The sequence below is a fragment of the Falco peregrinus genome, chromosome 1 (assembly GCF_023634155.1).
Source record: "Falco peregrinus isolate bFalPer1 chromosome 1, bFalPer1.pri, whole genome shotgun sequence".
NCBI lineage: Eukaryota > Metazoa > Chordata > Aves > Falconiformes > Falconidae > Falco > Falco peregrinus.
In genome coordinates this window covers 110763534-110789912 of record NC_073721.1, presented here as the reverse complement: position 1 = coordinate 110789912, position 26379 = coordinate 110763534, and the positions used below count along the sequence as shown (strand labels likewise).

Below are 26379 nucleotides of genomic sequence, written 5' to 3'. Positions count from 1 at the left end.
TGCTTTCCTCACAACACGGCGCTCAGTCCGCAGCCCCCGGGGCTGCCGCGGGGGGAGAAGCTGGGGCGTCGCCCTGGGGTGAGGAGCCCGTCGGTGCCCGTTAACAGAAAGTCGCCGCCCGGCCGCCAACGAGGCAGAGCCGCTAACTGGGCGGCCGCGGGCGGGGGGCCGGACCCTCCCGCCGCCGTGCCGTGCCGGGGGGGCGGGGGCGTGGAGCTGGCAGCGCCGCCGCCCCGGCGGGAGAGGCGCGGCGGGCCCGAGCCCAGCGCCATGGCCCAGCGGCCGGCGGGCAGCGGCCCGGTGCAGCTCCGGGTGCCCGTGCGGGCGGAGGCGGCGGAGGGCGGCGGCGCGGCGGGCGGCAGCTGCAGCGAGGAGGACTCGGGGCGCTTCGGGCGCTCCAGGTGAGCCCGCCGGAGCGGCGGGAGGGGCCCGGGCCGTGCGGGGCCGCCGCGGGCACCCCCCGAACGGTGCGGCCGCGGCTGATGCAACGCCGGCGGGAGGGGCGGGAGGCTCCGGCGGGGCCGGTGGGCGCCGCAGCCCCGCCCGAGGTGCGGAGCGGGACGTGGCTTCCCCGCAGCGGGAGCGCCGGGTCCCCGCATTTCCCTGGCGCCGCCGTTTGCAGCGGAGGCTCTGGGGCCGGGTGGTGTGCGTTTGTTTTGGTGGCGGCTCTTTGACGTTCGGCTTTTATCGCAGGGAACCGTTGAGGTTTTCTTTAATAGATTTAAGACTGCGCTGTGGCTTTGGAAATAAGGTGACCAGACGTGAAATCAAAAATGAAGACCCCTTTAAATGCAGAAGAAGCCACCACTCTATAAGCCACTCTATACGTCACGTTTTGATAATGCCAACAGCAGTGTCTGTGTGCAATGATTAAGTTGCAGGAATTATTCCTGATGCCTGAAGTTGCTTTGATGCCTACCAGAGTCCCTTACTTGTCAAAGGAACTGCTGGGATTTTTGTGCCAGAAAACTGTTGGGAGACAAAGATCATTAGTTGTAGTTCACCTTGTGTCTTCTACTAACACGGCAGATGCAGTAATAAACTGTCACATAAAGGTTTAGGCACAGTAGCATGAAATTCAGTGTTCAGTTTGACGGTCAGTTGTTTCTAATCGATTCTCTGACTTCATATCCTAGCACTGACTCAAAATGAACTGCAATGCATTATTTTAAATTACAAACGGGGAGCAGAAGTTTTCTGCAGCTGCCAGAATCGTCAGCTGTGCACTACAAGAGGCGAGCATAGCGAGACACGAGCGGAACGTTTAAACTGAGTCTGCTTAGCCTTTCCACAATCATATGTGACTGTTTTATAAGTTTTTATAAATCAAATGTGTACAGCAGTCTACAGTGTTGCATTCCAATTACTAATTTCTGAAATACAGAACATTTGTAAAATTTCTTTTCTTTGACAGCGTTACTTGCGTAAGAGCTTCGAGCCCTGGGCTATAAAAAAGGGTGGTTATTTTCTCAAGCTTTATAACACGTAATAGCTACCTTTTAAATGCTGCTTATTTAATCCTCTGCAGTAGATGCTATCTTCAGAAGTGTTTGCTGCGAGTGCTGATGTATATTCAGTTCTTGTGGAGGTTGCCTTTTTGAAAACGGCCTCTTCCTGACCCAGGAAAGGCCAGAGGTATTGCCATGGAGAGAACTATAAATGCTCTGCATCAGAAGTAGGTGAGCGGAGTTCATGCATGCTTTTGCCATTGACATGTATCCTTAGCTAAGGATTTATGTCCAGGAACGCAACACCGGATAGGAAATTATTGACCTAGACATCTGGAAAATTGTCAGTGATGGTCTAAAACTGCTGGGAATCAGCCATTTCTCTCTCCAGCTAAAAGCAGACAATTTAGATTTTTTTCCTTAGCCTCTAGGTTTGGTAACTTACGGAATGAAAACCATTTCCCTGTGGTCAAGACACCACAGCTCTTTGGGAGATCTCTGAGTATTTGTGACATTCAGTCCTCAGCCATTTAGCTGCCAGGTGCTTCAGAAAAATTGTCAGACTCTTGATAAACAGGTGGTTCTCCTATGCACACAGGAAAGCTATTCTTGCACAGCTTACATTTATTTTGGATGCAGACAGACACAAGAGGAATCTGAGCTTGAAAGGTCAATGTTTTTATGATGTTGTCTGTCTAAAATATAACATTTCACAATAGAAACTGAAATTTAACAGTGTGTGCAGTGACAATGTGCCATTAGTAGGCACGCAGTATTATATCCACTAGTTCTTGTTAAAAGACCTGCGAGTGATCGTACTTAATGCTGTTAAGTAACATTGCCACACAGTGCTTATTAATACAATACCTTATTCTTTTGGAGACTCGGCGAAAACTTGTCAAAAGGTTAGACTCTGTCCAGACAATTTACTGTATCGTTTGTGAGTTTTGATATTTAAAACCCCAAATCTATGGGTTCTCTATGCAGATATGTTTAGTTTCTTGTGTGACTAATAGCCAGATGAGTCACCATGTTAAAAGGTTGTTTTTCAGTCTGTCCTGTTTTGACAAGCACATCCATCACAAAGCTCTGAATAAAGAAATCAGTAAATGACAGTTGTGAATAACTAAGCTTTTTTTTTTTTTTGTCAATGCTGACACTGATTTATCAACGACTTTTGTAGTAGAATTGAAACCCTAGAGGTACTACCAGTTGATATTACTATGAATTAATATGGAGCTAGTTACAAATTTCTGCATTTGCTGTAGGTGGAATCCACATACAGTACTTAGTGAGGGCTGTTGTAAGAGCCCTAAGGATTTTGTAAATGCTGAACCATCTGCCAAATACAGAAATGGTGTATAGGTCAGACCATGACTAATATTTGAGAGGTGAAATGAGACCTGTTTTACTCTTGTTCAGTGTGTTAACACTGCAAGTAAGGATGGCACTGATCTCTGCAAACATGCAGTTCATTATTTTTTTATTTTCCCCAAGCATGATGCTCCGTTTTCTTTCCATCCAAACCTTCCAAATACCTACTAATGTCTGTACTAATAAATCCACTAAAAAAATGTAAGCTTCATCCTGAATTGAAGGTAAGCTTTTCTTAGCAGGATATGTGGGTATGCAAAAACGCTGAAATGTTCCAAGTTTCTTGTACCCACACTAGTTCTGAATCAGTAGTGAATGAAAAGTGAGAAGTACTGGAGCAAGGGAATATTGTGAATGAAAAACAAATATAATCTTGTGTCTTCTTCCTTCTGAAGCCAGCACGCACAGCTGGCCCTTAAATCTTTTTTAATATCTTAATTGTAACTTCATCTATTATCCTCGACTTCTGGCATTGTCAAATAAATTTTTTTTCTCACCCTCTCATCATCACTCTGAACTGCACCCCACTAAGTGGCTAAGGAGATTTTAACAAGGAGGCTTCTAGGATTGTGTGAGTCAGTATCCCTGTTCATCTGATGTGTTGCCCTATCACCAGAACAACCCCAATAAGTAAATAAATTGTTAGCTTCAATTAGCTTCAGAGAACTGCTATAACTTGTCACACATGGGAGTGTGTTCCCGGCCAGAGCCCACTGACCCCAACAATACCCTCAGCAGTACAGTGCTGCTGCCTGTCCCCAGGCACGGGCAGCGTGTCGGGCCGTGTTAAGATCACAGTCTCCAGTTTGTCTCTGGGACAAAACTGACACAAGGCAAGGTGATTCACAGCCTGCATCCTCCCTGCCAGGTTGCCCTCGGAGGACCGCAGCGTGATGCCTGTTCCCATGTTGGATGATTTCACGAGCTTTGCACAAGCCATTCAGCACAATTTTAGAAAAATGTGTGGCTCCTCTTTTTTTTTTGTTGCTAAGGTACATGGGAGACCAAAGGAATGCATGATTTATAGGCTCTAGGGAGCTTAGCAGATAATTTATTTTTTTTTAACAGAAACTTTCATGATGGTCCCACAGCAAAACTAGATTACTAACAGCTTTAGAAAAAATGACTGCCTTAAGATAGATTTAGTTCTTACAGCAACATCTATGGCTGTAGTCTGTGGTTGAACCATTTACCTCCATGCTAGATAACAACTGAAGTGGTCATTTCCATTTCAGCAACAAACGTGTTGCTGTAAGGGTATGTGGTAAGAAGTTTCTCTCAAATCCATGGTTGCTGTATCTTTTTGGGATAGGATGCTCAGTGGGGCTCCATTTTTGCGCAGGTGCCTAGACAAACGTGATGGGAGGGGGAGAGAGGAAATAGGAGTGACTTCATAGCAACCTGCCTATGTGTGCATATAGAACTGTTCCTGCGGTACGTGAGCTGCTACTGCACCAAAGCCCTTAATCTGAAATGTGCATCTAATTTAAGCCCCTTGGTAAACTGCTAGTTAAGTTACTATCACTCTGGAAGTGACCTGTAAAAAGTGCAATAGTCCTGCCAGTCTTTCTTACTCCGTGGATACTGGCCCCTGCATCATGCAGTGCAGAGGCTCAAGAAATCACGATTGCATCAAGCTGGAATATTCATTCACTGGTACATGCCACCACTCATGAAGCACATAAATGTCAAGCCTGTGTTTGATAGCTTCATATTGAAGAATAAACAGGAACCTGTTACAGCACCAAGTGCCTGGCACCAAGTGCCTGTGCACTTGCACTCCATGGTTTGGTGTAGGATTTGAGTTGGCAGAGTGTTTTCGAGATGCTAGTGTGTATGTCTCATTGTTCTACACTGAGATCAGCTTTCGGCATGAGCTGAGGAACTCACTCCTTGTGCTGCCTGGAAAGCGTCGCCCCCTGAGCTGGCCTCCTGCCTCAGGTGGATAGGGTGATACCTCTGAGATGGAATCAATATTAGTTATGCCTTTTCATTTCGAAAGACTATTTGAATCCACTAATATGACAATCTGTTAATAAAATGATTTAACTGTTTTCCAGTGGTGGGGAAAATGATGATGACTCTGACCAGAACTGGAAACCACCAGAAAATGACCTGATCCAGAAATTAGTAACACAGATTGAATATTACTTCTCAGATGAGAACCTCGAGAAAGATGCCTTCCTTCTAAAGCACGTGAGAAGAAATAAGATGGGCTATGTCAGTGTTAAACTCCTCACTTCTTTTAAGAAGGTAAGCTAACTTTTTAAGCCTTGAAGTGCCTTGTGTTAGCCTGATGAATCTGAAAACAAGAAAGATGAAAGTAATTTATTTTAGAGAGGCCTGTTTACAGTCTTCGTCTTTATCTGTCTCTCTCTGGGGTCGATTCGGGTTTGATGTGACAGGTTTGTTCTCATCCAGAACTCTAATTGCTGAACTCACTCATGATTGGGTAGGGAAGTCATAGGCTTTTAAGCAACTACACGTTTAAGTTATCATTCTGGGACAGAGGAGGGCATAGTAAACGGGATGCTGGATAAAATTAATTTCTAGATAAGCTACTCATAAGTAGCTAAGTAATCTGGGTAAAGTTACTTTCCTGTCTCTGAGAAGGGATGGTGAATCTGACCTTTGCAAATGTATGGAGATCTAAAAATTAAGAGTAGTAGAAAGTATGTAGTAACTAAGGTGGAGGAGGGTTTTGTTTTTTGGGTTTTTTTTCTTATATTAGGAACTCCTGTGTAAATACGTGCATGTTACTGATTTCCAAAATTACATTAGAAACACTTTTGTCAAGATTCTACATCTGACAGTTTTGCAGAACTAGTCAGGCTAGAAGTTAAGGCCTAGTTTCTGCAGACCACTTCAAACAGATTATACCGGTAACAGATTGAACTCTTAAAACACTTCTTGGAAATGGAGACGTTTTGAGGTTTTTTAAACAGGCATTTTTGAGGGAGGAAAAATCAGTTCAGCAAAGTGCAGCCCTAAACTTGGCAAAACTACTTGTTTGGCTCATTTTGCAAAATAAACCCCACAGCATATGCATTTTGGTCATGGTTCAGACCTAGATATGGAATGACTGAACATCAATGACTTGAGCAGGCTTTAAGGTAAAGTAATGAGTTTCAGTGTGAGATTTAGGGGCAGTTCCTATTTTCACCAGATTCAACAGGGCATTGAGCTTTAGCTCACTGATGCCCATCATAGCAGGAAAACTGTTTACTTTTTCACTTTAAGTCTGCTACATGAAACTTAAATCCCCGTTTGTAGACTAGAGCCTGCATCTGCCTTAAACTTTCTGTAGTTAGTTTGAGTGGGTTTGATCGGTTGTGTTGCTTAACCTGTGTGCATCTTCAAGGTGAAGCACCTTACCCGTGACTGGAGAACTACAGCCTATGCCCTGAAGTACTCAGACACTCTTGAGCTGAACGATGATAACAAAAAGGTTAGAAGAAATAATCCAGTTCCAGTGTTTCCAAGTGAAAACCTACCTACCAGGATGTTACTGGTGTATGATATCCACATGATTTCTGAGCTGCAGGCTCTTAAAAACCAAGAAAATGGATGCATGCAAGAAAGGATAATGGAACATCTCCTCAAAGCCTTTGTAACTTTTGGTGTAATTTCATCAGTTCGTATTCTCAAGCCTGGTAGAGATCTACCACCTGATATCAAGAGGATCAGCAATCGGTACACCCAACTGGGAACTCAGGAATGTGCAATTATAGAATTTGAAGAAGTAGATGCTGCCATACGTGCTCATGACTTTATGAGTGCTGAAAAGAAAGAGACCGGCATGAAAGTCATCCTCATAGGCATGAAACCTCCAAAGAAAAAAGTTCCCAAAGACAAGAACCGTGATGAAGATACCAGCAAGAGCCTTAAGAAGGCTGGATCCCTTAATAAGAGAGTTGAGGAACTTCAGTTTGTTGGTGATGAATCTTCAGCAAATAGCTCTTCTGATCCAGAGAGTAATCCTACATCACCACTGTCAGGACGCAGGAGTACTGCAACAAATACTATGAGTAGTTTGAGCCCTGTCATTCACTCAAACAACTATTTGAGTCCTAACGTGTCACTCAGATCAAGTCCTTGGAACAGTCCATCTTCACCAAGAAAAGTAATCAAAAAGTCTCCGCTGGCTGCAGGCAGCAAGCTCAACCCAAGCGCTAGCCCTGAAGTTCCAAGGAAGTGTACAGATTATTCCTCGGATAGCAGTATCACTCCTTCTGGTAGCCCCTGGGTACAGAGAAGAAAAGCTCAAACTGTAACACAAGAGAAGAGTCCCGTCAGTAGCCCCATGTTGGTTCGGAAAATACAAAATGCAGATGGCCTGCCCGTAGGGGTGCTGCGGCTGCCTTGGGGGCCTGACGGCACTAAAGGGTTCCATGGCGGATGCGAGAGAAGGAAGGCTACAAAGAATGAATAAGGGATTCTTTAAAAACAGTCTCACAAGTCAGTCAACTGTGTTTGTTGAAGCCTGGTGAAAAATTGTCACTTGAGTGACTGAGTTAAGTCTGTATTTAATTTTAAAAGGTTTTGTATTCATATAGAAACTTTATCATTTGTATATTTGTATATTCTCCTCACAGAATCACTGAGGTTGGAAGGCATCTCTGGAGATTGTCCAGTCCACCTCTTTTGCTCAGGCAGGGTCCGCTACAGCGGGTCACTTCAGGTTTGGAGTATCTGCGAGGACAGAGACTTCCCAACCCATCTGGGCAACCTGTTCCCATGTTCAACCACCCACACGGTTAAAAGGTGTTTCCTTACATCCAGGTGGAATTCCCTGTGTTTAAGTTTGTGCCCCTTTCCGTTACTGGGTATCGCTGAGGAGAGCCCACCTCCACCTTCTTTACTCCTTCCCATCAGATGGTTACAAATTATTGAGGATACCCTCCCCAAGCCTCCTCTTCCCCCATCTGACCAGCCCCAGCCCCCTGGGCGTCTCGCGTGATAGATGCACCAGTCCCTCTGCCATCTTATGCACTTATCTAATGCAACAGCCTTACCTGCATTATTATTTTTTTCAATGTATTAGTTTGACATACATAAATATTGAAACAAGCGTATCTATCGTTCATGTGTAACTACAATGTTTGCAAAGCTACAATCCTGAAGAGCAGTGTGTAAATACTTGCAATTTAGCAGGTGTACTGTAACAAGCTGTGGTATGTTACCAGTCGAAGCCTAAGGAGTAAAGGTTTTGAAGACTTGGTCTCAAAAGGAACTCTGACAAACCCACGCTGCAGCGAGGCCTGCACACATCTCCAAAGACAACATTGCTCAGTAGGACCAAAGCGTATATTTTCATGTGATGTGAATAAAGAGTGAGCATTGGAGACTGTTCTGTAAGTGTTCTCTCATATCATCAAGGTGGAAATAAAACAAAAATATTAATTGGGTCTAGATCTATTTTGTTTACTTTAAAAATCAGTTGTGCTGCACCTGAATAGATATTTAAAGCTCATCTTAGACCATACGCAATTCTAGAAATAGATACTTGAAGTTTCCACTGTGTTTAGGGAGGAAAAAAAAAATAGTCCTCTGTCCCATTACTGATGGTTATTTCAGTGATACTTTACTCTGACTTTATGTCACAGTCATTTTTATACAGTATTATAAACAGTGATTATGTCACTGATAACTCTGAATTTAACAAGCAGGCTCAGCAAGAAGCACTTAAATTAAAATTAACTATAATCCTACTGAAGCCAAAGAAGGAACCTCTGCTGTTTGACTTATAAAAGTTATACTGCAAACCAAACAGCCTAGTGGCAGTAGGGAGGGAAGATTTTGGCTCCTAGTGGGCATGACAAAAGTTTAATAAGACGATGATTCTTCATTCCAAAACTTCCCATCCTTTCCAACTTCCATTCCACTCCAAGCATAACACTTCTGCAGCGCAAATAACTGTGGTAACGTGCAGTTCGCAACTAGCATACAGAAATGCCCTCGTTCTGCTTATTATTCTTTAGCCACCCAAATCAATTCCCAATTCTTCTACTTCACAGAAATGGAATCTTCCAAGTTACCTCCTGACTCCTGTTACCAGCTGAGACACTATGAATATTGTTAAATGCAAAGTGGTGGGGTTCTAAATGAGCAGCACGTCTGCAAGGACCCAGGTGACAGGATAGGTACGTGGTCCTCAGAAGGATGATTCCATAACTGGATTAGATGTGACAGCACTGTTTCACTATTTATCCAGAACACTTGTTTCATTTATAATCAGGGAAGATTTTTATTTTATTATAGCATTTTTAATTATAAAACTGTTTGGGGGTAGTACTACCACTGATGCAAGGCAGTATTTTGAAGATGCACGAAGTCAATTAAATGGATATATTGAGAACTACTTGTAATAACCCATAATGTTAAAAATCTAAGAACCTGTATGCTTGCAGCAAAAAAGGAAACCAGCAGCATTTACTAGGGCTGTGCTCTCGGAATGAACGCATCAGCATGTCACATTCCACATGTAAACCTTAAAAATCAAACTTCCAAATAACTGACAGTATCAAAGTAATAACCTCATCAGCCGCTAACTGTGAGTCTTATTTTGCTTTAGAAAGTTCTACACTTGACAGATAAATGGACACTGAGGATTACCCTTTAGTAAACAGTCAATGGTTTTTCTTCCCTAATAAACCAAATACTATGTTATTGAAGTGTTATTAGAGGGCCATAACCTATAAAAATATTATAAAACTTACAAGAGAATGCCATCTCACTTGAGCGTAGGCCCACTTACTCCGAGACCAAGATAAATGTTCTGTAACATTCCAGAAAGCTGGTCAACCTATAGAGACCTTTTCCCTAAGAAAGGAAAAAGAATACATTTACCATAGTAATTCTTTTTGTAGAAAGAAAATACAGACAAACTTGATCAAACAGCAAGTGATAATGCAACTTGATCAAACAACAAAAGATAGTGTGATCAGTGAAACTATTTGGCAAGTAATAGAAAAGTACTGTTTCTAAACAAAAAGTCAGCATGAGGTCTTATTCTGAGCTCAGGTTAGAACACATAAACCCACAGTTCTGCTTCACGTGATCTTCCCCCATCTCCCACAGGAAGGTTTTCTGCTTGAACCGACGTTCTGTGGACACCTCAGGTAGCCCCGCAGACACTTCTCCGCTATCTTCCCACCCCCCATTTCATTTCTTATTGCCACTTTGGGGCCAGAGCAACTACTTTATGCTGTTGGTATTAAAAAAAGACCAAAACAGAATAATGTACAGCTTTTGTGTCATTATATTTATATTCAGTATTCCTTGCAGAGCCCCAAATGTTTGCTTGTTTAATCAATGTAAAAATATACCAGGTATGAAATACTTTCTCTTGGGATACCCTGTACAGTAGCTAGCAATGTCTAGTATTACATACTGTTGCACATACATATTTCATATATATTTTGGTATCTCAGTATCAAAATGCAGAGGCACAGAGACATGCAGAGCAAACCCTGTCACTGCCTGAACCAAGGAGCACCGTCTGCTGTCAGAAGAGAAGTGGTGCTGCTTGCAGACAGGGAGTCTGCTCCGGGGACTCACACTCGCCAAATCCTGCAACAAGTGATACCTGCTCCTCTTCTGCAGATCTCACACACGTGCGTGTGCACATACACACACATGCACACCCCAAGTAGCAGTTTGAAGGAGGTTGAAGCTATTTTTATTAGTTTTTTTAAAAGAAACAAACAGCAAATCTAAAAAGCATTTTAAGAGTTAGCCCATTTCCCACCAAGCAGTTCACAGTTTGCTAAGGCATTCAAGGTTCTTAACTTAAAAGTCTAAACACTACCAGTGCTGAGCGCATCAATAGGCACCACTGTGTACGCTACACAATCCACAGCAGGCTTCAGTCATACCAGTAAATTATTTTATACTTTATATATATATAAATATTACCAGATGCAATATTTAATTCCTTTGGGACAAATATTTCATTCTCCCTCACTTTGTTTCTGTCTTTGCATTCAGTCAATCATTCAAAAGTTCTGTTTAAAAACAATACACAACCCAAATAGTCACACCATACACACAAACAGCTTGGCATAATGTTGCCAATAGAGACATTTTAAACCCTAACAGCTTGTGTTAAGCACACAAAACATGCCTTTCTTTTGTTCTGTCAAATGTCCATAGTATGATGACACAGTTCAACTAACAATTTTTTTAAAACCTATCAAGCAGAGAGGAATGATGTGACAACACATTTGGAATTTTATAGCCACCCGTTGGGAGCCCTCCCAAATACAAAAGAACATTTACTTCTGTCCCCACTAACAAAGGATGCAGTCCTGTAATCTTTTTGCACCAGCACAGTTTATGGGCTGGATTTATAAACCTGAAGTCTAAAAAAAGCCAGGGATTTCAGTAAAAAATGAGTATTTTTTATAAGCTATATATAATTATATAATTATAATAAGCTAATACACCCACGCTGTTTAGAACAACAGTTAGATTAATCAAACAGAGTTGGCTTCAGTTTACACCACTGTTCCCTTAGCTTTGATTTTACTACACTTGAAGCAAAGATATAGTTGATTGATTCGTAGGAAAGATCCCACATCTGTGATCGAGTCAGATTAAATGTTTTTGCAACCAGCTCGTATTCTTGCGACAGATCTGTTGCAAAGACGCCTTTATCATCAGTCTGGAGTTAAATTGAAAGAAAAAAAAAAGTTTAAATTAGTTCTACATCAAAAAGGTTTTTTCCTACACATACCAGTTTTATCTTCCAGTTTCATATGTTTTTCCACAGTTCTTTCAACTGCTGGCAATCATTTCATACTTCATTTTCCCTATTTTCACTCAAAAGGAATAAATTATTCAAACATACAAGAAAACATCTTAAAGTGACAGCACAATTTATCAAGAAGACAGGATTTCTTATTAAAAAGGCTAGAGAAAGATGGCTATTAAATGACGCATACATTCAAGCCCTGTCAGTATGCACAGGTCTCCTTATTCCTCTTTTCCCTGTCCTCAGACCTGGCAACTGCAGCCCGCTCTGCATTCCTACACTTTCAGGGAAGAAACCCTCTCACCCTCTGTGCTTCATGTCAAGTAGAACAGGTTTTTGATACTGACTGAAGTACTATGCTAGCAGCAAAAACATATGATCAAAAGCCATCTAAAGATTATTCATCTAAAAGGAGCAAGTTAGGATTATTTAAGGGTTAATGAGATTACCCACCTGCAAATCAGAGTCCTTGTGTCCCCACAGAGAAGAATGCTAAATATACCCTGCTAAATTTATGACACTGTAGTATCTCCTTATTCTACTAGTCTTGTTTTTGTAGACCTTTACGGGTAAAATGCTTACTTACGTGACCTCATTGGTCTTTTCACAACTGAAAATGTCTGAAATCAATCTCTAGTCATTATTTTTTCATGTAATATGACAGAGTTCAAACTCAATAATAAGTATATAATAAAGGATTGAGGCTTATTTGAATAATAAGCACAACGCTCTAATGTATATACATGCACATGGACGATGCTACACATTATAGGGGTTAAACCAACAGGATGATAGTAAAAACCTGCCAGTGCCAGCAGAAGTACTGGGCACCTCAACGTTTAAAGACTTTAATTACCTGTCAAGAGAACTCAAGAACTTTCATCCAACACAGTAACTACCCAGGTAAGCACAAGCTTACATGCAAGCATTGGACCAATACGTGTAACAGAAATCTGTCAATATGCAAACAGCTAAGAAGCTCATTGGATGTATAGCAACCATTTTATCTATACAGAAAGAGAAAGGTCTTGCTTTACAATAAAACCAGGAGAAATACTGAAAATTCTCATTTGTATTACAAGCATTTCTCAAACAGAACATGAAAGATGTTTTCCTATAAGCAGATGATTTGCTGCAAGGTCAGAAATTGTTGGTGAGTGAGTTCTGTGATCCATAAAAGGAGACTGACTTCTCCAGTTTCCCATTGGTTTGGCTCTTTGCCTAAATACATGGTTAAAATAAAAAAAAAAACTTACACAAAGCACTGCAGGGTGGCCCATGTTGTACCAGTATCCAAAATGGTGTTTGTCACAGGAAGGCACTGTCTGAGTTTTAATGTTTGATGTCATGCAAAGTTCTAAGGGAAAAAACAAGAAGAAACAAGGATATATATCAAAACAAAAGACATGTTTCTGACAACATTAATTGACTTATTTCTGTTCCTGACTGAAAATTACAATCAGCTATTGTTGTTTTCTTGGTTTTCTATGCTCCAAATATTTGGTAATATCTTCTGAGGGAAGTTTAGTCATCAGTTTCTTCTGAACTACTGGCTGGGTATAAAATTTATGGAGCTTGCAAACCAGATAAAGAAAGACCACACAACCTTGCACAGTAACTACAAGTTACTATTTAGTTTTGTTTTCATCTGAGACATCAATTGTTGTCTGCTGCCACAAATATGTCCAAAAAAAGCATTACCAGTGTAGCTTTATAAGCAATTCTCTCACATACAGTGCTGCGTTTTTCTAAGCCACCTCTGGTCAAAGACAAATCAGTTTCTAGATCAGCAGTATGTATCATATTCTGCAATCTAGAGATCACCAAGTAATTTTCTTAACTTTTTTTCTTACCAATAGGTATATGATTTTGTCGAACAAGGGGTACTAACTCTTCTGAACCTGCTGTTGCAGAGTTGAGAAATGTTCCATGTCCAATCCTGTCAGGAGGCAGGCCCAGGAGAATTTTGGTCTCCTCTTCTTGATTTGGAATCTAGAGAGGATGCATTTTACATACAATGCAGCACAAACCAGCCCATTAAGTAATGGCAACAGACTTCAAGTTCTATTTTCACAGCATATCTTATCCAAAAGAAAGTGTTAGTGAGACTAAATATCTGCACTACTACCCTGTAAAGAAAGAAGTAGTGCATGAAAGTGACCCTCAGCTTGGAACTATAAACCAAGGAAGCCATAATCCTAAACTGGTTTGTAAAAACACGCGATCAGTATTTGCAGTTCTGAAGAACTATCAGTTGGAGGCCTTAGATTAGTTCTGTATGCTTCAGTTTCAAAACTACTCTCTCAAGATGACCTTTAACATCTGTTTTACACAAGGATTAAAGAAATGGTGCGTGAAGAACTTAAACTGCAAGAGGCCAAAAGCAACCAAACAACAAAATGAAACAAAACCAGAAAACCACACATTAAGAAATATATTTTCAGAAAAGCATGCAGGAACACCCTGCAAAAGCCTCCTTAATGAAACAGAAGCAAGTATAAATAGGCCTGAGAGTTCATATATCTTATGCTTAATTTCTCAAAGGAATAAAAATATTTTCAGTATTTATCAGGCCCTTCAGAGTAAACTTCAGCCACCACTGCAACAGATTGTATGCAGGAGCCCAACTCTTTCTGATAGAAGCAGAGCTAACAGAACCACTCATGAAAATGTGCAAATTTTACGACACATGACTTCTGATAAAATACCAGGAAGAAAACAGTGGATCTCTTGGAATATTAGTAATTTTTAAGTTCGCACCTAACCCCCCAATAGATACAGTACAATAACAAACAATTTGAAGACTGTTGAAGATTTCTCCTTGTTTTCTTCTCTCTTGTCAAAATGCGCCAAACCTGTTACTACTTTGGCCTGAGAAGTTCAAAAAGCACAGAAATTAATTCCAGTTTCATCAAGGTTTTTATCAAATAAGAATTACAGAGAAGGACCAAACCAAAGAAAACTTTTACCTCTGAAAGATGCAATGCCAGCTTTAGACCTGCTTTTTTTGCTTCTGAGAGCGGTTCCAAAAAATCTTGACCATGTCCTGCCTTGAAGACAGACACACATCAACATTCTATAACTTGTTTTATGGCACTCCTCCTATTACAACAGTTAAGAAGCCTAGCAATATCAAAATATTTAATGCAAAAACAGTTACACCGGGTTATTTTTCTTTTCCCATCACTTCAGTTTTGAATGCAGCAAGTCACATAACGTTCTGCTATATGAGCACAATTTAGACAAATTGGTCAAGTGTCAGTAGTTCAGATGATGATGCCCAACACCAACAAGCCAACTGTCTTGATTTTGATATCCTTTCTACAACTATCACCCAAGGCTATTTCATTTCAGCTTGGCAGCTATCCTCAAGTATTTCTGCTTTCTTACTGTGCAATAAGAATTTAGTGCATCTAAACAAAATTTAAACTAGTGTCAACTTGCAGTCATTCTGCTCAGGACAATTTAGTAACAAGACACTTCCCAGATAAATGCCACTTCTCAGTGGCTCTTTTTTCAGTGTTATATTAATCTATTAATTCCTTGTTACAGTATCTGTCCCTTACAGCAACAGGGATTAACCTGGTATCAAGAGTACAAGTAATCCATTCAAACTAGCAACAAAGATCAGACAAAACCTTGTAAGATCGAAGTGTGAGCAGAACCGCTCCCTGTCACACAACACCATGTACTTATCTTCAAGAACAGATCAAAATAAACAAAAACTTACAGTGGGATCACCGCTGAGGTCAAGTCCTACTACAACGCCGTCAGTGGAAAGACGAAACTCTTCAGCAAGTTTAACAGTCTGCTTAGCAACTGCTGGGCCGCCTCTTCTATTTATTGCTATTAACAATCTAGAGTGGAAACACGCATATTAAGTTAAATACAAACTGTAATATCAGAAGACCAACAAATATGATACCAATAAAAATGGCACTTCACATCCTCCATGGCTGAGTATAAGGAGTATTTGTACAGGAAACTGTTCAAGGAATGAAGGTACCAAAGTGCAGAGGGACACACATAAGATGAATAGGTTAGCCTGTGAAATGCAACAGCCACAGTGAGAGGGAGGGCAGGGAACAATGTGCTGCTCATTTGCCGTCTGCCATATCAGGCGAGCAACCTCTCCGAGGAGCACACACGAAGGATGAGAATGCTTCAGCTTCCACAAATTAATCTAACAACAGTTGCTACGAGAGTATAAAAGACAGGCAAGCAGACTGCCCCTAAGTAACCGCTGACACCTTCTGAAACTTTTCTGCTGATTAGGACTACTTCTCCCTTACAGCAGGTTGCTTGTACAGCCAAGCAAGGAAAATCTCTGTGATCGATCTAAACTGTGAAAAAGGAGTCTTCAATGCAATTTCCATCAAAAGCACTGCTTTTCCTGAAAATGTTGCAGAGAATGGACCGTTTTAGAGCTGAAAAGCTTTACCCAGTTTCATTCTCTACCAGTAAAAAGAAAGATAAAAATTCAGGTTTCCATGCAAATTATCTGTTTCCACTCCATGTAATCTAGTTTAAGCACCATTTTCTTTCCTATGCCAATGGTCTGTAAACTCTGCAAACCACGACCAAGCATCAGACACAAAACCTTGAAACAGAGGTACTCCATGTGCTTTATTTACCTTACATCTATATCCAAGCCTTCTTCTTTACACTGCTTTATACCTTCAAGTACAGTTTCAACATACATCCTTTTGGTCATACCTATAAACACATACACACATTTGGAATAAACATATTTTATTATGTTGCAGACCCAGCTCTCTAGCCTCAAAGTTTCAATTTGCACCTTTGATTTTAGTCCATAGACTCCTCATCTGTATAGTTCTGATTCTATTTATAAATGCAGCTTTACTTTGAAGCATATATTTGAATTAAGCCTCCTCCTAAGCATCTGGGAGAAAGAAAATAACTTAACATGAACCAAAGAGTAGCAGCAGAACTTATTTTCTGTGTTTCTAAAAAAACACATCTAAAAGGAAATAAAAAATTAAATAACTGGAAGAAAATATATCAGCTATTTAAAATATTAGCAGACTCAGATGTCGTACTAAAGCAAATAACCCAAATGCTTGGGTAGCTGTTATAACACATACAATTTTGTCCTCAAAAATCTAATAGTAAAGTGACATGCCTTTACACAGTTAAATCTTTGCTTTTATATTTAAAGTTTTGGGGTTTTTTATTGAACCAACTGAATTTGACTTTACTTGTTATTAACATAGTCTAAACTTTTAGGTTTTACAACACATCAGACTTACAAATTAAAAACCAGAACAGACTGTACCTGTGGACTTTTCTTCTCTAGGAGTGCTCCTCAATTCCAGATACTTGACACCATCATCAGCAAATTCTTTAATAACATCTTTAGTTATCTGATTAATAAATGGCGTATTCAACATCATGACAGTAAACCCTGTAATTGGTTATATTTTCCTTTACAACTAAAAGACCCCATTATTTTTTGGCATGAAACCCCTGCAAAATTTTCAGGCCCTATGTGTTTTTAGTGCTGTCCATCTCTGGAAATACTACACCTTCAGATCCCTCAGTGGTACTAAACAGTTAGGACAAATGAGAATTTCCTTGTCTGAACAGGAACACCCCTCAACCGGTACAGCCATCACCCCTTTCACAGCTGCTGTACCCTTAGGCAAGTTCAACAGCCTGCCTAAACGTCCCTTTACAGGAGGAAAGGCGAGGACACTACACCACTTTCTGCTCCCTATTCTGACCTCACAACAGTTCTCCTTGACAGTTTTGTAATCCGAGGTGAACAAAGGGCAATTCTAATTCTGTAGTTTTGGTACATAATGAACCAAAGAAGAAACAGAAGACTACAGTAAATCTAAAGTTTGGTAACAATGAAGAGATACCACCTTTTTAAGACGTTATCAGTCCAAGCATCCGAGCAGTCACAATGACCACCATATTGGAAGCTCACTGCTTTCACAAATATTAAACGCAGAAGTTATATGAACCCCTGTGTTTTAAAATTAATGTGTTTTACAATAATAATTCTGACTTCCAGCTGAAAGGACCATTGTTGATAATGTTACTTGGAACCCCATGCTGTTAATCCAACTACATTTGACTGTGTGTATTGCTTGCTTGTTTTGAGTGAACTTTTAATTAACTTACCAGTAAAATATCTTCAGTCCTAGTGGTAATCTGATAGATGATCTGAAACATCTGAAAACATCTAAAATAAAAAATTAAAAATTAATTGGACAAGCACTGAACAGTAAAATTATTATTATAAAAAAATACACTTTGAAAACATGTACTCACTATGCTCAACTAGCAAGCTTGTATACTAAAATTCAAAGACCATCTGAATGGTGACTTCTGATTTTAAATGCTAATAATGCATTCACAACAGAAATTATTATTATTATTATTGTTGTTGTTACCACAAAGCTTTTTGAAGCACAAAGGAAAACATAAATATGAGTCAATTTTTTCTGAAGTGCATATGCTACAAGTGAAAACTTTCAGTCCCTTAAAAAGGGAGTGAATCAATATGAGCTATCCTTTCACTTTGCAAATATCTAAGTTATTCATAGATACAAGCAGCAAAAAATCAAATGGATTGGCCTGTAAGTAGGACTCAAAAATGTATTTTCTGCAGTCAATGGGTAAGGCCATAGATGTCTCTGTTTTGAACTTAAAGGACACTCAGTAACTGTTCATCACATAGACACACCCATGCATCTACTCACTCATCTAGGGTTCTTTTCTTTCCTTTGTCAATCATAGTCATTCCGTTCTGGATCTGAAGGTATGGCTTCTGGGCCATAAGTTTCTTCATAGTGGTAGAACTGATACAGCCATTCAAATGAGCATGAAGTTCCTAAAGAAAAAAATCCTACGGCTTTGTCTGGAGAAAAGGATGGCTTCTACGTCTTGTTTGTATTACTGTTCTTGTATCCTATGTTGTTGTTTCACTCTGAGTTTGAAAATAAAACAGGCTACCTCTGCATTCAGCTAAACTTGTTTCCTCATGCTTTTGCACCGGTTCAACTGAGACTGTCCTGTTCGTTCCTTCTCACTTGGCAGGCTGCTGTCAGCACCAATCTCAGTGGGAGCACAGCCGGCTCGGGAAGGGGAGCTCTCCAGCCCAGCATTGCAGTGCTGCGAGTCGACGGGAGGAGGAAGCCAACAGCCACCCCAGTATTAAGAAAAGTATAATAAGGATTCAATAACCCTTTCCCCATATCCACTGTAAGTGAAATGTATGTGTATATTGTTTGAAAATAGCAACATCTGTATATCCACTCACCCTTCTATCTTTCATACTTTGAAGTTTCAACTCACACCAGAAATCCAGCAAGATGCTACCTGTGCCTGTTGACAGCAGCGGGGGTAACTGCCCTCCCTTGCCTGAGCTCGCTTTCTGCCTGGCTTTGGACCAAACCTACGAGCCTCAGCTCCCTTCCTCACCTCACCTTCACTCCTGCTTACAATCTCTTGGCTCCCAACATGGGAACGGCTCGCTGGAGCCCTTCCAACTCAGGTGAAACATGTCCACAGAGCCTCTGCGCTGTTACTGATCCCTCGCCCCCCTGGTATGCGCCCCTTTCACTGGGGTCGGAACAACAGGAGAAAGACTTCTCCAGCCCTTCGACTGGAAAACGTGTGGGAACTGTAACTCCTTCAAGATTTAATTATTTTAACTTTGTGAAGTATTGTACTTCAGGTTCCTGTTTTAAAGCGCAAAGTTCACAAGCAGAAGAAAAGGTGTCCAAGCATCCTAACCTGTGAAGGAGCACAACTACAGCTGAGCAGCAGGAGCTAGGGCTGCTCGCCGCCTCTGCAAACCAAGCCCGACATGTACTGCTACTGCTGCGTTGAATTTGTCACAGTCTTACAAGTGAAATACCTCAGAGAATTCAGTCAGACGAAAACCATAAACCCTGCAAAACAGGCCACCGGGCGGGCGCCCGGGAAGGCTCGCTGGAGGGCAGCGCCGATACGCTGCGAGGGGGCTACACCCTTCGGGACACGGGGAACAGCGTTATCGGGGACAGACTCCTTGGTCAGCCTCGGGGAAAACAGGGCCAAAATAAAAACAAACCCACGATCCCGCTCAACTGAGGTAACTGGGAGATCAGGCGCTGAGCTGCAAGCCAGCCGCGCCGGTAAGGGCCCGCCACACCCTGCCCAGGGCCAGTCCCCTCAGGGACCGCGCGCGTAGAGGGGCCAGTCCCCTCAGGGAAAGCGCGCGCAGAGGGGCCAGTCCCCTCAGGGAAAGCGCGCGCAGCGGCTGCCGCCCGCCGCCCCCCGTCCCCGCCGCGCCGTCCCGCCGCTCGCTCACCACTTTGGGCAGCTGCCGATAAAAGTGCAGCTCCGTCTCCGCCGCCATGACGGCGCCTGTGCCAGCGGAGGGCGGTGGCCAGGGTCACGGCGGCAGCACCGCCCCCGGGCCCGCCCCGCCCCCCCGGGCGGCTGCCTGCCCCTACGCGACCCGCCCCGCCCCACCCCCCACCCCCCACACACACCCCGGGGAAGCAGAGGGGCAGCCGGGGCACGGCGGTAAGGAACACTCGCGCCGTGGTTCCGTGCCAGCTCCGCGTTTATTCAAGTGACAGGCCTTCCAGGGCCGCCGCACCCCAGCACTACACGCGCGGGGGTTCAAGTGCAGCGCGACGGGGCGGCAGAGCCCGATGCGCCGGCGGGGGGGCGGGCAGGCGCCGCGGGCCCGGCGCTGGGCTGCACCGAGCCGTTCCGTGCCGGCTCCGCGCCTCGCTCCGTCACTGCTGAGGAGGAAGCCCTCAGCGCACAAACGCATCGATTTTATTACCGACACCCCCCCTTTTTTTTTTTTCCTTTTTTTTTTTTTTTTTTTAATTAACTTGGCAAGCTTGCTAGCGCCAGAATACAAGTTGTACCTTTCACTGACACGCAGGTCAAACCCAACCAAAATAAATAAGCTCTGCAATGATCCTAAAATCTATTTCAAGTATTTCATATTTAGCTGTTACTGCAATCTAATTCTAACCCCCCCCCCAACTTTAAGTCAAGTCACTAAGCAAATGTTAGCTCTTGCTATGTCCCAAAACAAAAGATAAATCTAATTAACATCATAGAACACTGTGACCTACATACTGCTACAGTAATTCAGGCAAATAAGTTATCCTCCCATAAATACAAAAAAAAAAATAAAATTCGCTGACATATTTAGGGAAGGTAGCAATAAATTTAAATTCAAGCATACAAATATGAAGTAAACAATATTCAAGTTAAGTTTGCATCTCTTTTGGTGCTTGACAAAGCATCTACCTTCAAGCACTGTTCAACATTTTTCATAGAAAAATAGCATGTCATAGAAGAAAGGAAGGGAATTTCAACTTAATCAGTGATCCACTCTTTTATTTTACCTTAGTTAAAGGCAAACTAAGTACAGATACTGTACATTAAAATGTATGCACACAGCAAGAACAGTTGTTCATCATTCTACCTTAAAGGCGCAAATCTCTACATTCTTTTTAGAGCCCTTGCCAAGCACTTACTCCTCTCTGAAACACGTTGTACCCACATTTAAATATACAGAGAACCATCTGCAGGTCCCACATAGCCAACACCGATTAGTAGCACATCAATTAGTGTCCATATTCCAAGTCCACCAAAGCTGAAGAGTTTTCCCAGACCTTCCCGCCACTGGCCCAAATAGAAACGATCAGCTCCAAATCCACCAAGGGTGATGCTATAAGAATAAAAACATGATTTGTTGTAATTATTTTTAGAGGAACTTAGTTTGGGTATCCATACACACTTCTTTCTGACGTACCTACAACTTGACAATAGTTTTGCTCTATGTCATTCGATAAACTACACATTTCTTGTACAAAAAGAGCTGACTGGATTATTAAATGAGAAAGCTTCTGATTAAGTAGCATGCTACTTCTTAGCTAATTAATACTATTCAGAGACATGACAGTTTTTCATTCACAACAAACAATAAAACCTTAATCTCTCAGATTTATAAACTTATCTTCACTTTTCAAAGCTAGAAGATACTAAAAAAACCCCAAACAACCTTTGGCTCTAGTAACAGACACTCTCACTGCCCAACTTATCACATTAAGCACTTTTGAAATATTAAATTTTGACAAAGGTCTTCACCACCAGAACTACAGTTAACTTTCAAATTGCTATTGTGGTGCTCTAATGGCTTAATATTACAAGAATAACCTAAATAGCTTCTTTCAATACTACTGAACCGATCTCTTCCCTAATAATTTAAAGTGCAAGAAACTTCATCTTAAGGCATTTCTAGCTGTTACAGTTGAGAAGGAAGCCGTAACAACTGTGTACCAATTACAGCAAGCTCAGTGACATCTATTGAATTTACGAACAGCTGCATTCATTTCAGATGCCAAGAAGTGATTTGGACAACATTCAGCTCTAACTGTTTAAAACATATTAAAAAAGGGAGAAAACACCCATAAATCTGCAGATTTTTTGGAGCATCTGTACCTCATTGGACACCATACAGAATAAAAACCAACATGTCCTCTCTGCTCAGGAACTGGCTATCTTTGTGAAGCCTAAGAATCATTGGCACGTATTCTGAAGAAAGTACATTCAATGCAGACATAGTGGAAATGGTTTCTTTCAAGCTCTGTTTACTGAAGACCACTAGTATCACTGCATATGAAATCTTTGGGCATCCTATGGCTCTAAATTCTAAGCTAGATGATATGAAATATTGGTTATTCAGTACTCCATTAAAAAATACCAAGCAGGAAACCACACAAACTGAAGATTTTATAGACAAGCCGTCTACTTCTAATAATATTATCTATTTTAGCTTGACGTTATCTAACAGTTCTGGTGTACCTCAGTGCCAAGGCAGTAGACCACTTATAACCTCCGGTCCAGTTGCAATAGAGCATCTTAGGAAAGACACGATTACCTAAACATTAGAAAACATTCAAACCTTAATGTAACAAACAAAGGCCACACAGTGAGAAAGAAAATTACAATCAAGAAAATACTGTATTTCTCTAACAAGAGTCTAAAAGGATGGATTGCTAATCGAAGCAAACACTGTCAATACGAAAGCTCATATATACTCCACAGTCCGCTGTTCCATCAGTCTTTGTCCCACACCAGAAAACATTAAAAGTCACTGAACAAACAGGGGTAAAATTAAGCTAGTTGGGTGAAGCCAGCATGGATTCTTTTAATTTTCCTACTAAGACATTTTATATTGATTCCATTGGTGGTGTCAAAATTAGTTTAATTCACAGAAGTGGACAAAAATAAAACCACTATTTTCTTTCATGTGAAGGTATACAAGAGTATTAAAACCCAATGTTTACAGTCAGATGTCACTATTATGCTTAAAATTAAAATGTAATTATAAAAAATTCAATAGATTAATCAAGGTGCAGATTGTTACTGCAATGGACATGAACAACCATCATATATACCCATTACAAAAAACATTAAGAAATTCTTCAGACAAAAATCTTTATATAATCTCTTTTTGCCCACCTTACCTAGACAATGAATATGATCCCGTACTGTGCAAGTGGCGTTGTATCGTTGTCGCGGACAAGAAACCGTCATGCAGTTTGTAGAATTTGTACATACGTAATCAGTTGTTGCAAGCTGCCAGCAAAACTGGCATGTCATGTTAATTGTAAAGTTCTCCTGCTCATGGTTATTCTGATCCTATAAAAGGACAGTGTTATCACCTCACTAGAAATAAAAAAATAATCATGGTGTACATTTATCCAATTGCATTCCACAGGTAGACATTTTGGGCAAATTAACAATTACCCTCTTAAGTGACCTCTATGTAGTCTAGTAAAATGGAAAAATCAACATTAGAAAACTGACAAAGCCTTATTAAAGTGCAGTTTAACACTACTGCTTCCTCCAAGCTAAGGCTACTGCTAAAAGGAGGACTCATTCAGTCTCACCTGTAAGATCAGTTTGTACCTCCAACATATATTTAGCCTCCCTGCTCTCAGAATGGTTCAGTTTTGGTAGATCAACAACTTGATTTAACTCGACTGCATTGCTGCATAGCAAAAAGATGCAGTGCAAGACAGGCAAAACAGAGAAGGGTAGGTCCGCCTCTTCAGCAACAGCCTGCAGCTGAACCAATTAAACGTATCACAGATCTGCAAGCCTGCCTATGTAAGAACCTGGAAATCAAATTTTTATATTTTATGACATCATGTTTTAATTAGAAGACAAATTTAGGTTTAGAAGTAACAGGTTACTTACAACACAATGAACGTGTGGCTTGACTTTGCAATCAAAAGTGGCCGGCTTCCCATATATACAGGAATAGTTAGTGTTACATGTCATACAGTCTGGCGGCAATCTACTGCAAAGCCCATTGCTAGGACATTTAGTCACATAAGATGGAATTTCTGTACTTTCTGAAAGGTGAAATATGTGAATAAAATTACAAAAGCAAATAAAAAAGCTATACAATCAAAAGTGTATTTTCCTTTACACATATATACAAACACACACACACAAAGACACTGCATTTCCTTATTATACAGTGAACAGCATTACAAGTTTGTGTTCTGGGAACCACTGCATTAGGCAAGCGGGCTACACAACATCGTAGGGTACCCTGCAAGGATCTCACAAAAGTTCTATACAGGACAGCACAGCAACACCATTCAGTACAACACCAGAACAGATCTTAGCATGGATTAGCACCGCCTCAGCCAGTATTTCTCAGCAGAAATAATCAGTTTAGGCAGGTATAGAAGCAGGTTGACACGTAAGCTACTTTTAGTTCAGGTCTAATTAAGTTTACAGCTATCTTAGCCACTTGCTGTTTGCATGTGTTCAGAATTACCTCTTAAGCTACTAGCAAGAACAGTGTTTCAGCCAATCCTCATGCGCCCCTTAGTGAGCTACAAGAACTGTATTTATGTTGGGCAGGGAACAGTAATAAGTTATTGCAGAACACTGAAGTTTTTCAAGAACTTCCACCATCCTGAGACAGTATAAAACACATGAACCACAGTGGCAGTTTAACTAGTAATTTTCTAGTTGTAAAATCTTAAGTGGACCAATTTTCTGATTTTGTAAACAAAACTAATTGCTACAGTCATTGAAAAGTACTTTGTAATGTGTCACACTGTAATATCTTTTACCATGGTGAAAGCATGCACAGGTTCCTAAGACATAATTCAAAAACTTTAGTACTGAACTCAAGATGCTGCAAAACAAGGCCCTCAGAAGAAAAACAAAAGAAACAACATAATACTGTACCTGCTGCTTTAAAATAGGGAGTATTTGTACTTGTTGAAGTTAGACTTTTTGAAAATGTAGACTGCGGCTGTGAATGCTTAGTGGTCATCAAAGATCCCGCTACAAGAAAATAACAGCAGAGAAAGTGATATTTCTAGATTAAAATTCATCTTCAGAAACAGTTTAAATTCAATGCATTGATACAGAATTACAAGTGCAAAATGAAATGAGAATAAAAAAATAGAAAAATCTGTCTTCCTGATCTATAAATAGCAGGATGCTTCTGTCCAACATTAAAATGAGCACTACAATTCAATAGTTCCTTTTAGACAAGAAATTATTTCAATTCAGCCTTTTTTTTTTTTTGTTTTAATGATGAGAATGACAACACTGCTCAGAGAACGGGTTCTATTCAGTAGCGGAAAGCGTGTGCAACCATTTAATCCAGCGGTGCAGCCACCGCTTTGATGGAAACCTGCAATAGCTGAACTGGCTGGCGACCGCGGCTGCGTTCGCGCACCGGCTGCGCGTTCGTCTCTGCGGGAACCCCGCGGCCCCGCCGCGGCCGTGAGCCCCGGGCACACGCAGAGCGCCAGCGGGCCCTGCCCGGGGGCAGGGCACGGGCCCCGCCGCAGCCGCCCCGCCGCCCCCGGGCTCGCAGGCCGTTAAGGACCAGGCACGGGCGGCGCGCGGGGCCCAGCCCGCCTTTCGCTCCAGCACCTCAGCGCCGGGCTGCAGCCCCGCAGCGCTGGGGGGGGCAGCCCTGCCCGAGGCGCCCGGCTCCCTCCCCCCCGCCGGGGAAGCGTCTCCAGCGAGTCGAGGCCGCAGTCACCTCCCGGCTCGGCCGCTCAGAAGACGGGCCCGTCAGGGCCGCGCTCGGCCCCCGCTCCGGCGACCGGCTGCCGGCGCTCCGGGGAACAGCCCCCACCTGCCGGCGAGGCGCTAGGAGCCGCCGGGCCTCCCCCGCCCAGCCAGGGGCTCGGAGCGGCCGGGCCGCCGCGGGCTGCAGCCCCCTCCCCCACCTCCCGCCCTGTTTCGGCCTCGGGGAGCCCGGGCAGAGCGGCGCTGGCCACGCTCACCGCGCCCGGAGAAGACGTAGAGCTGGGCCAGAAAGAGCGCCGCGCCGCAGAGCCCCCGCAGGGCGCGCAGCCCCGCCAGCGCCGCCATCTTGCCTGCCGCCGCCTGCCGGCTCCGCCGCTCTCGGCCGGGCGGGCGGGGCGGGGCCGCCGGCTGAGCCGCAGCCCCGCGCTGGGGCCGCCCCTCCGCAGCCCTAGGCGGGAACAGAACGCCTGAGGGGAAGAGACGCTGAGGGCAATGGGGGGAGCCCTGAGGCAAGGACACCCTTGAGGGCAAATGGGGGACCCCTGAGGGGAAGGGAACACCCTTTAGGGGAAGGGACGCTGAGGACAAGGAGGTGGCCTCAGAGGGGAAGGACACACCTGAGGACATGGAGGGAAGGGGCGGGGACGACCCCTGAGGGAAGGACACCCCTGAGGGAAAGGAACGCTGCGGGAAAGGGGGACCCCTGAGAGGAAAGGGATGCTGGGAGCAAGGAGA

General features: G+C 42.4%; 3 protein-coding genes across 4 annotated transcripts; 1 reads left to right on the top strand and 2 right to left on the bottom strand.

The window, feature by feature from the left end:
* Positions 1–183: 183 nt before the first annotated feature.
* Positions 184–8230, top strand: LARP6 (La ribonucleoprotein 6, translational regulator). Its single transcript, XM_055812957.1, has 3 exons — positions 184–401; positions 4883–5075; positions 6184–8230. Exons 1-3 carry the CDS (start codon positions 271–273, stop codon positions 7252–7254), a joined length of 1395 nt encoding a protein of 464 aa, XP_055668932.1. The 5' UTR covers positions 184–270; the 3' UTR covers positions 7255–8230.
* A 1835-nt stretch (positions 8231–10065) lies between these two features.
* ADAL (adenosine deaminase like) lies at positions 10066–20007 on the bottom strand. 2 transcript variants are annotated; one of them, XM_055812969.1, is made up of 10 exons: positions 19907–20007; positions 18312–18442; positions 17731–17791; positions 16877–16964; positions 16212–16293; positions 15308–15434; positions 14547–14627; positions 13431–13569; positions 12834–12934; positions 10066–11487 (listed from the first exon to the last, which is right to left on the bottom strand). In XM_055812969.1, exons 1-10 carry the CDS (start codon positions 19952–19954, stop codon positions 11296–11298), a joined length of 1050 nt encoding a protein of 349 aa, XP_055668944.1. In that variant the 5' UTR covers positions 19955–20007; the 3' UTR covers positions 10066–11295. The 2 variants fall into 2 exon arrangements, with proteins under 2 accessions (XP_055668944.1, XP_055668946.1); XM_055812971.1 differs by lacking the exon at positions 18312–18442 and having other exon boundaries at positions 19907–20002.
* A 937-nt stretch (positions 20008–20944) lies between these two features.
* On the bottom strand, positions 20945–26039 carry TM2D3 (TM2 domain containing 3). The gene is made up of 6 exons (XM_055791641.1): positions 25902–26039; positions 24844–24942; positions 23833–23990; positions 23097–23271; positions 22432–22507; positions 20945–21295 (listed from the first exon to the last, which is right to left on the bottom strand). The coding sequence occupies exons 1-6, from the start codon at positions 25987–25989 to the stop codon at positions 21130–21132; spliced, it is 762 nt and encodes a 253-aa protein (XP_055647616.1). The 5' UTR covers positions 25990–26039; the 3' UTR covers positions 20945–21129.
* Between the last annotated feature and the right edge of the window lie 340 nt (positions 26040–26379).

Bases quoted from the DNA above. Each gene is read 5' to 3' on its own strand.
- LARP6 (XM_055812957.1), top strand. From the start codon at position 271: ATGGCCCAGCGGCCGGCGGGCAGCGGCCCGGTGCAGCTCCGGGTGCCC. The intron at 402-4,882 runs GTGAGCCCGCCG...ACTGTTTTCCAG, and splicing joins GGGCGCTTCGGGCGCTCCAG to TGGTGGGGAAAATGATGATG. The intron at 5,076-6,183 runs GTAAGCTAACTT...TGCATCTTCAAG, and splicing joins TCCTCACTTCTTTTAAGAAG to GTGAAGCACCTTACCCGTGA.
- TM2D3 (XM_055791641.1), bottom strand. From the start codon at position 25,989: ATGGCGGCGCTGGCGGGGCTGCGCGCCCTGCGGGGGCTCTGCGGCGCG. The intron at 22,508-23,096 runs GTAAGGTGGGCA...TCTAATGTTTAG, and splicing joins GGATCATATTCATTGTCTAG to GTAATCGTGTCTTTCCTAAG. The intron at 21,296-22,431 runs GTACACCAGAAC...TTATTCTTATAG, and splicing joins TCTACTGCCTTGGCACTGAG to CATCACCCTTGGTGGATTTG.
- ADAL (XM_055812969.1), bottom strand. From the start codon at position 19,954: ATGGCGGCGGAGACGGAGCTGCACTTTTATCGGCAGCTGCCCAAAGTG. The intron at 15,435-16,211 runs GTAAATAAAGCA...TTTCCACTCTAG, and splicing joins GGCTTGGATATAGATGTAAG to ATTGTTAATAGCAATAAATA. The intron at 14,628-15,307 runs GTAAGTTTTTGT...TCTGTCTTCAAG, and splicing joins ACCTCAGCGGTGATCCCACT to GCAGGACATGGTCAAGATTT.